General features: G+C 38.2%; 1 protein-coding gene across 3 annotated transcripts; it reads left to right on the top strand.

Moving 5' to 3' along the window:
• Window positions 1–1,750: 1,750 nt before the first annotated feature.
• On the top strand, window positions 1,751–8,210 carry LOC137984291 (WD repeat-containing protein 86-like). Of its 3 annotated transcripts, none has more exons than XM_068831410.1 (5): window positions 1,751–1,898; window positions 2,690–3,661; window positions 5,449–5,584; window positions 6,171–6,274; window positions 6,949–8,210. In XM_068831410.1, exons 2-5 carry the CDS (start codon window positions 2,873–2,875, stop codon window positions 7,069–7,071), a joined length of 1,152 nt encoding a protein of 383 aa, XP_068687511.1. In that variant the 5' UTR covers window positions 1,751–1,898; window positions 2,690–2,872; the 3' UTR covers window positions 7,072–8,210. The 3 variants fall into 3 exon arrangements, with proteins under 3 accessions (XP_068687511.1, XP_068687512.1, XP_068687510.1); XM_068831411.1 differs by lacking the exon at window positions 1,751–1,898 and adding an exon at window positions 1,988–2,002; XM_068831409.1 differs by lacking the exon at window positions 1,751–1,898 and having other exon boundaries at window positions 2,579–3,661.
• The last annotated feature ends 329 nt before the right edge of the window (window positions 8,211–8,539 follow it).

Below are 8,539 nucleotides of genomic sequence, written 5' to 3' on the forward strand. Positions count from 1 at the left end.
ATTTTAAAACCCAATATTTCAGCAACCAGCGACCCACGCAAGCGAATTCAGGATTCGCTGAGACTGCCGCGCGGATGGCAAGACTTTTTAAGCGCAACTTTTTTTACAAAGCACTATTTTCTCTTTTGATTTCTTTATGAGAAATGAAATGATGGTAGAACCAACTGTGATCTCGGAAAAAATCCGAGCCCCAGATGGGATTCGAAACCACAACCCACAACCCTCCGTGACTATCTAGTTTACTGAAAAGAATGTCGTGTTTCTGAGAATTGATTGATGGCGCTCCAAGAAAAGTATGGCGACACGAAACATGGATTTGACAGGTGTTTGTGAATTGAGTTGAGAAACGAAATAAATAAAATGCCTCAGTTACTTGAGAGAAATGGCAGAAATCGCCTATAAACTTTAGCATCAATTGGTAAAATCATAAGTAGGAAAAGTGCAGAGGCAATGCTTCCCAAATGCAAAAGAAGTTTGTTTTCAGCATATCACGCGTGCACGTTATATAAAATGGGTGAGTTGTTATTTTAAAAACATGCTTGGTCATCTTTAGAGGTCTTCATCAAAAGAACAATTACCTTCTTTATATCATGACCTGTCACAAAATTCGTAAATTGAAGTTGTTGAGATCAGCGTAAAAAAAACCTTTTAGGTGAATTTTACAAGATACGTGTCTGGAATGGAAATTTGAATACTCTTCGATCGTGCGTAAGTGAACGACAGTTGATGTAAACATCCCTCTGAGTTTAAGTAGGTTTGAGTTATGAGTTTAAGGAAGTAGTGTAAGGTAGAAGGGTTTTTGCAAAAAAAACATCCACTCAGGAAAGCGGTTGGGTGTCAATGCGGAACCCCGTTGCCTTTGACCGCGTGCGAAACTGGGATATATTTTATACAAAAATCACCGAAAAACTCATAAACAGCTAGGCCCGAGTTGCTCGATGCCTGGTTATCGCCAACCAACGTTTAATATCACGGAAACCTATAGGTTTTGATACCTCTTACGCAACGGTTAGGCCGGCTAACCAGGCTGCGAGCAACCCCTCCCTAGTTCGCAGGCTTATCATGACCAGATGGGTGACGGTGCTACGACTTGTCACATGTCACATCACCTTTGATCAATACGGACAAAAGCTTTAGCTTGTACTGCACGCTATCTGAAGCCCCAAATCTTAGCGATAAGCCACTGGTTGATGCCGGCTCCATACGCTCGTTTAAAGAAATCATATCTCGGTTTTAAATTTTTGAAGTAGGTGGCCCACACCTCGCCCTTCTTTGCTGACTCCCGAAACAGAGGAAAAATTCGCAAGGCCGCAAATAGTTTCACCTGTCGTTTTGTGGTGTTTCAGTGGCCTCTGTGTTTTGGGTTTCTGGCACAAAAATTGAGCAATAATACTGGAACAACGCCTCATGCTACGTCAGTATCGATTGTTGATTGTTAAACGCAATTGCCGCTGCTTACATTACAAGCTTTCCTTGCATGATAAACCTGCAATTTTGCAATTCTATTTGAATCCCTCAAGGACGTGCCTGAGCTCGTTGCGAAGTGAAATTCTGCTCTCAACAAAGAAAATCTTGGGAGCAACACTTAGTAATTTTCCATACAACTGATCCGCCTTGCAAGATGCTTTCCACCCACACAAACGTCTGTAGAAGAGTGTCAACAATCCATGACGAAAAGATTATAAATACACAAATCGGATTAGAAAAAATTCAAATGATATAGTTGTAGAGGTAGTCTATACAAAAAGCAATTTGTTATTTAGGAAATCACTCAAACACACGAATCACAGGAAGTCGTAATAGTTAACTCATTTGACGCAAAAGAAAAGCACCTCCATTTCACTTAACTACCGTAAAATAACTACTATGGAAGGCAGACAACAAAGCTAAAGTTTATGGTAAGTCGTTTTTAACGCAAAATTGTGGAAAAAAGAGTAAGGGAGGCATATTACTAGGATATAGAATTATGACCCGTAACAATAATTTAAAAGAGGAGTAACGAGTAAGTACCATTTCTTTTTTCTTTCAACTTAAAGACCTTTTAAAATTCGTGATTCTTAGCGTGATTTTAGCCACCCGCATATTTTCAAAAAACAATCCTTTATGGACAAGAAAGACTGAATATTAAAATTCATCTTCACACAAGAAGTCAACAAATTGACTTTCAAAGTTTCCTGAGGGAGACATTACGGAATCGCATTAGAAAAGGCGCTCAGGAGTTCCAGCTTTGATCTCAGCTTGATAATAAGCAACACGCTGAGAGTGATTATCTCAGGAAAATCATGAACAAGAATTAGTTTGCATGATTGTTTTTGTTTTTCTTTTCCTATACCGTTGTTTTTGTTTATTCAACTTTACAAACACCAGGCTTCGTATGCCTTCTCTGTAAGGAACTTGCAATCTTTTTTAGTCCCTTGTAGAGGCAAATCGTGCTACAAAAACGAGGTATTTTCGGTCGTGAAATTCGAAGACTTGTCCTATTAGACACCTCAACAGGAAAATTCCATTTGAAGGGCGCTTCCGACCAATGAGAGCGCGTCTTACGTATACTATGTCAGCTAGGGTAATTAAAGTGCATTGTGTAGAACTCATTACAAAATCCGGTAACTCGGGCGACCTAAGGAAAACGACGATTTTGCAGTATTTGCCAATTTTAATGTTCGTTCCCCGTATCATTCTTCGATGTTAGGTCGTTTGAAAATTTAAATCACTTGAATTGTCAGCATCTCCCCAGTGCGTCGCCAGCTTGAAGCGCCGAAGGGGTTTTGTGATCGAGGGTTCAACAGAGAACGTGATGGCGGCCAAGAATGGATTATTCTCCACTGTTTCGTATGAACAAGGGAAATAATAACTTCTCCGCTCCGAAACAACAATGGGAAGTGGAATTTCAAAGAAACAAAGCGAAAAGTCGGTGGAGGGACCTCCAAAGAAGAAGAAAAAGACATTTCAGTTAAAATGCCTGAAGGAACATGAAGACTGTATAAACGCAATTTGTATGAGTCCAGATGGAAACACCATAATCACTGTTTCCGACGATAAAACCGGTCGGCTGTGGGATACCAAAACTGAGGAAAAGGTCGGAGAGTTAGAAGGACACGCGAAATACATAACTAGCGTTTGTGTTTGGGGAAGGTACGTGTTCACCAGCTCTGCAGATGCCACTATCAGAAAGTGGAACCTGGAAAACGGCTCTTGTATCAAGACAATGAAAGGGCATAGTCAGGCTGTTAACCGAGTAATCTGCTCAGGAAATTTTATCTTTTCGAGTTCGTACGATAGGACTGCAATATGCTGGAGCGCCGAGACATGTGACCACCTTAAAAGGTTCGAGGGACACAAGAGCTCTGTGATTTCGTTGCTTGTCGTTTCGGAATCTAGCTATGGTGGAGGGGCATTCGCAGCCGTCGATATTGAAAGTAACGATGACACTCTCATCACAGGCTCTGCAGACAATACAGCAAAAAGTTGGGCTATGAACTCAAATGATAGCACGGTGACATACAAAGGACACACCGGTGCTGTTATGTGCCTTGCAGTAGACGGGAAAGGCAAGAGTTTGTTCACAGGTTCAGCCGACCACACAATACGCTCATGGGATATTCTTACGGGAGCTCCTATAAGATCCTTCAAAGGACACCAAGGCTCCATTGTACAAATCCAGGTTTGTACGGTAATTTAACAAAATAAACCGCAGTTTTCTTTCATTTCACCATGACTGGTTTCCCGGGAATTCCTTGGCCTCTCGAAGAAAATTGCAGGACGGGTGCCACTTGTCACTCGAACGAAACCTGCCAAAGTTTTTTTTTTAAGAATGAAATCTTAACTTAGGAGTTATTATAACAATGAAAGATCCTTTAGGAATAAAAAACGTTTTCGGCCTACAACGTTTAATGAGCCCCTCAAAATAGCACGGCATTATCCAAATTTCCACCGCGAAGGCCAGTGAAGACTGGTGATTCTATAATTTTCACAACACGAATATATATTCAAATAATAGCATATTATTTCACATTTTTTACTTGATGATTCGGTTATTCTGTAATTAAAACCGATTTGTCGTCTCTTATTAGCTCCAGATTCTTTGCTTAAACTGCAAAAAAGAGTGAATTTCCTCCATGAAATACAGTGTCGTAGTTAACACATTCATGTTAAAGGCAAGCAACATTGATAAAGCTTGCAACATCTGTCCTCGATCTTTGAAGTTCCAGTTCCAGTTTTATAGGAAATGTAACAAAGATAGTTGTTTTTTATTTTGGTATTTCAACTTTTAAACCTTTGGCAGAGACAGCACTTTCTATCATTTGTTCAGGGCCATTTAAATTTTGCATTATGGCACATATGTTTTCCCAAATTATGTCCATCTTATTTTTCCAATTTAGTCAATTTTGACAATTGTTCAATACCCTGAATTGTTTGAGACTTCCAAAGCTGTTTATTACACCGTTTATTTTGACATGGTCCAGACTCATGCCATCTTTTGGTTCGTTCCACTGAATAAAATTTAATGAAAAATTTCTTTATAGTTTTGCCTAATTAATTTTTTTTGCGAAAGAAGGTTTCCATGGAAACTTGAACAAAAACCATTCACTCATATTAATTCATGTTTGTGGTTTTTTGTATACCTGCCTACAGCTCTTGCTTGTGGTAAGAGTTAAACTTGAAAGTCGAAAGCCAAAAGAGTTTCTTCATAATTGATAGAAAAGTGACAGTGCTTTTTCTACATCTCTGTTAATGTCTGTTGCATGAAAAGTACTAACAAAAGTATTTTTTTGGCTATGAAACTCATAACTAGAAGCTTGACATTAAACCTTATACTATGGTTGTCAGAATCACTTTGGTTTGGCAGAGGTTATATCAGTTTTGAGAAGTCAGGGATTAATGTTCAATTGAGGAATAAATCTGCTTTCTAGAACCCCATTTAATCCCATGATTAATTATTGTTCAGGGAAGAAAGCTTTTTTACAAAAGGGAAGCAAGCTTCCATCTCACATTGCTCTTTGATTCAACAACTTCTCTTGCAATGTTTTGGTATTTTACACAAAACCTGGAGTATGGGAGTTCATTTCTGAATTGAAATTGTGCAAGTTTCTTTTTACAGCGGCCTCATAAATCTTATGATAACATGCAAGTGTCTTTGGCCGCTTTGCAATACTGATGCATACTCACCGAGAAATGTTGCAAGCCAAAGGAGACTCCTTATATTATCCCCATCTCAAACAAATGGACATAGAGTCTCCCTAGCTTATGAGATTTTCAGTAAGGCTAATCAGGCTTCCATACAGGACCTGAAGTATGGTGAGCTAACAACTCCCTTGAGGTAGAAGTACTGTGCATCCCATCCATTTTTATTACAGAAGCATCATTATCATTTTGATCAACAACGAACATTCTGTTACTTTTACAAAACAATGAGAGATTTTAGAAATTCTCATGTATTTCACTCACCAGGTTGTTAATAAGCTGTTGTACTCCTGTTCCACTGATCACTTGGCAAAGTCTTGGGTAGTTGAATTTGGTGACTGCACACGCACATACAAAGGACACAAGTTCCCAATCACGCAGATGCATTTCCAGGATGGTATCTGTGAGTAAACCAATTTCAATGTTTAGTAAGTACAGGGGTTCAATTCTGCATAACACCCTTTAGTATAAATACACAGGTGATTATACAAAATTGCACGCTCTCATTGGCTTGCTAACTCGGATTATCAGCCGATAATCACCTTATCGGACAAAATGGCTGCCAGTATTCGTTTTGCCACTGTAAGTGAAGATGATTTCGCGTTGAAATGTTCTTTTCTTCTCTTTTTTTGAAATAATCACCTGCGTATCTATACTAAAACAATTATTCGCAAGTGATTATTGGTGAATATTCACTGAGACAAAGTCGAGGTGAATATTCACCGATAATCACTAAGCCTGAGGCGAATAATTGTTAAAGAACATGTTAACTACGAGAGCAACTTATGTAAATATGTATGTCAGGAGGCTGGATAAGGATTTGGTCCCAAAGATCTTTTATGAGACAATTCAAGGCCTTCCCCAAGCTCTCCATCATCTTCCTGACACACGTCTTCACCTTTAAGGTCAGCCACAGTTCCAGCTATTGAGAGTGAAGACTTTAAAACCGTTTTAAACACATATAACATTTATCACTATCAATCCTTTAGTGTTTACTACCAGTGGAGATCACACAGCAAAAGCATTTGATGCAAAAACTGGTACATGCAAGAGGACATTTTCTGGCCACACATCTGCTGTGTGTTGTCTCTTGGTAAGTCTTAAGTCATGCAAAAGTACATCCACTTCGTTTAATCCAGGACTTGAAAACAATTATTGTGCAGTTTTTTAAGATGCACATTGTAAGAGAAAATTCTGGAAACAGGGAGTTTAAGAAAAAAAGCAGGATTTTTTCCACATTGTAGAGAAGACAGTACCAATACTGTAATCATTTAAATGAAATCTGTTTTATTGACCTTATTTTTTATACAGAGATAGCTTTTTAGTTATCACTTCATCATCCATGTTTCCATTTTTTAACTTTCAAAATTAATGTTAACTTAAGTGGCACATTGCATCCACAAGAGTGACAAAGATCTTTTTATTTTGTGGTTAAGTGTGGTGGTCCTCCACACATTTTAGAGATCTAGACAATTCTGAAAGCATCAAAAATTAAATTCAAAGGCAATGGATAGAAAAAGATCCTGTTTGGGTACAACTTGAAAAGTACAATTTCTGTCTTTGTATGCTTGTAAATGCTTATAATGCAAGTTTCTTCATTTTGTCAAAAAAAAAAAACAGATCATGACATCTGTTTGATAATAGAAAACATGATATTTGTCACTTGCAACTTGTTTCAGGTGTTAATTACATGCACATATTCAAAGATAAATGGAACAGAATATCTTGTTTGAAATTTTCACTAAACAGTGAAGGATAACTTTTTAGGTGTCTTCTGGGAAATTGTACACAGGAAGCCATGATCACACACTAAGAAGTTGGGATGCCACAAAACTGAGAGACGATGAAGATGACATCTATGGCAATGGAAAAGAGAATGGAGTGAAATAGTGAACAGATGGATCCACCCTAAACCATTGAAGATCATTCTAAGCGCCATTGATGCTTGATATGTCTACACTGGACTTTTGCTTCCCTTGCTTGAAGCAAGGGATCCTTCGTTATCTTGCTCTAAAATGCTTTGTGTTTTTGTCTTTTTCATGAAAATACTAGATCCCTGCAATGCAGGCCTCTCCTTAGGAGAAAAAGTTTGTTCAATAGACCTTATTTGTATAATTTTCATAGGCCTTATTCATAAATGGCAGTCAATTTAAAATTCTTTTGTCCAAGTGCAAATTAGCCTACCAAGTCTCGATACCATACAGTGAATTAAAAAGAATTCTTGCTCTAAAATGAGGCCCGGTAGGCTAATTTGCACTTGGACAAAGGAATAATAAATTGTCGGCCATTTATGAATAAGGTCTATGGTTGGAATCAGTCTGGAAGGATCATGCGATGAAGGCTCTTGTGGTGGAAATAATTTGCATATGAAAAGATTCCCCACATGAGTCTCTCCTTTATGCTCAGTTCCAGTGCAACATGAGAATACAAATTAAAACAGCTTAGTGCACATGAACTGCCATGTTGGATTTGAGCTTACCTTCCACAGCTTCAAAAATCAATACAGCAGCTGGGAATTTTATAAAGTAGTATTTCTAAAATATAGCTGTTCTGCAGGCTTGTGAAATACCCTTAAAAAGGAGTTTAGGTGTTTTATATGGTTTTCAAAAAATGATGAACAGGTCAAGTTCTTTTGCTGCTTTCACATGACTGAAAACTACATGTGTAAGTTTTAAATTAAGTGTTTTTTTGTCATACATTATGATCAATAAGGAACAAAGGGAAAAATCTCACTGGTGTTGGAATCAAAAAGTTTGCCATCATGCAGTGTTGTTAAAAATTGGGGAAAAAAGTTCGGAGTAACTGTCGCTGAAAAAAAATCGAACTTCTACAAGATGCCTGGACCTGAATCCTACCACTCTAATTGGAGTCAGCAAAGTTGCATTTCCATGTAGCCAAATCAGCGAAGCAGGTGGTGGCACAAGGTCGCTCATCAAAGGAAAAGGGCAAAAACTGTAAAACTTCTGAAGTGGAAAGGGGATTGAATAGCCTGTGTGTGGCATCAAATTAAAAAAACCTTTGAGTTTAAATTTTTACTGTCAAACTCTGGTGGATCCACTGAACTTTGCACATGCGATGTATTTTGGGTAAAGCTTGGCTGGGGTTAAAAGCCTAAAATGAGTTGCATATTCTTATGCAAATCAAACTCATTTCCCTTCCAATAGTTCAGCACCAAAACCATTCAAAACCCAGAAAAACAGCAACTCAGTAATGTCCATTTTGGTGATTAGGCCGTTTGCAAAGGTGACAAAACAATGACCATCACTATAAGTTGTCAACTTGGTGTGTGAATGAACACTGGCCAACTTTAAGGTTCAACTTCAACTTCAAGGTTCAGGTTTTGCAGGATATAGGGATT

This window comes from Montipora foliosa, chromosome 14 (genome assembly GCF_036669935.1).
Source record: "Montipora foliosa isolate CH-2021 chromosome 14, ASM3666993v2, whole genome shotgun sequence".
Taxonomy (NCBI): Eukaryota; Metazoa; Cnidaria; class Anthozoa; order Scleractinia; family Acroporidae; genus Montipora; species Montipora foliosa.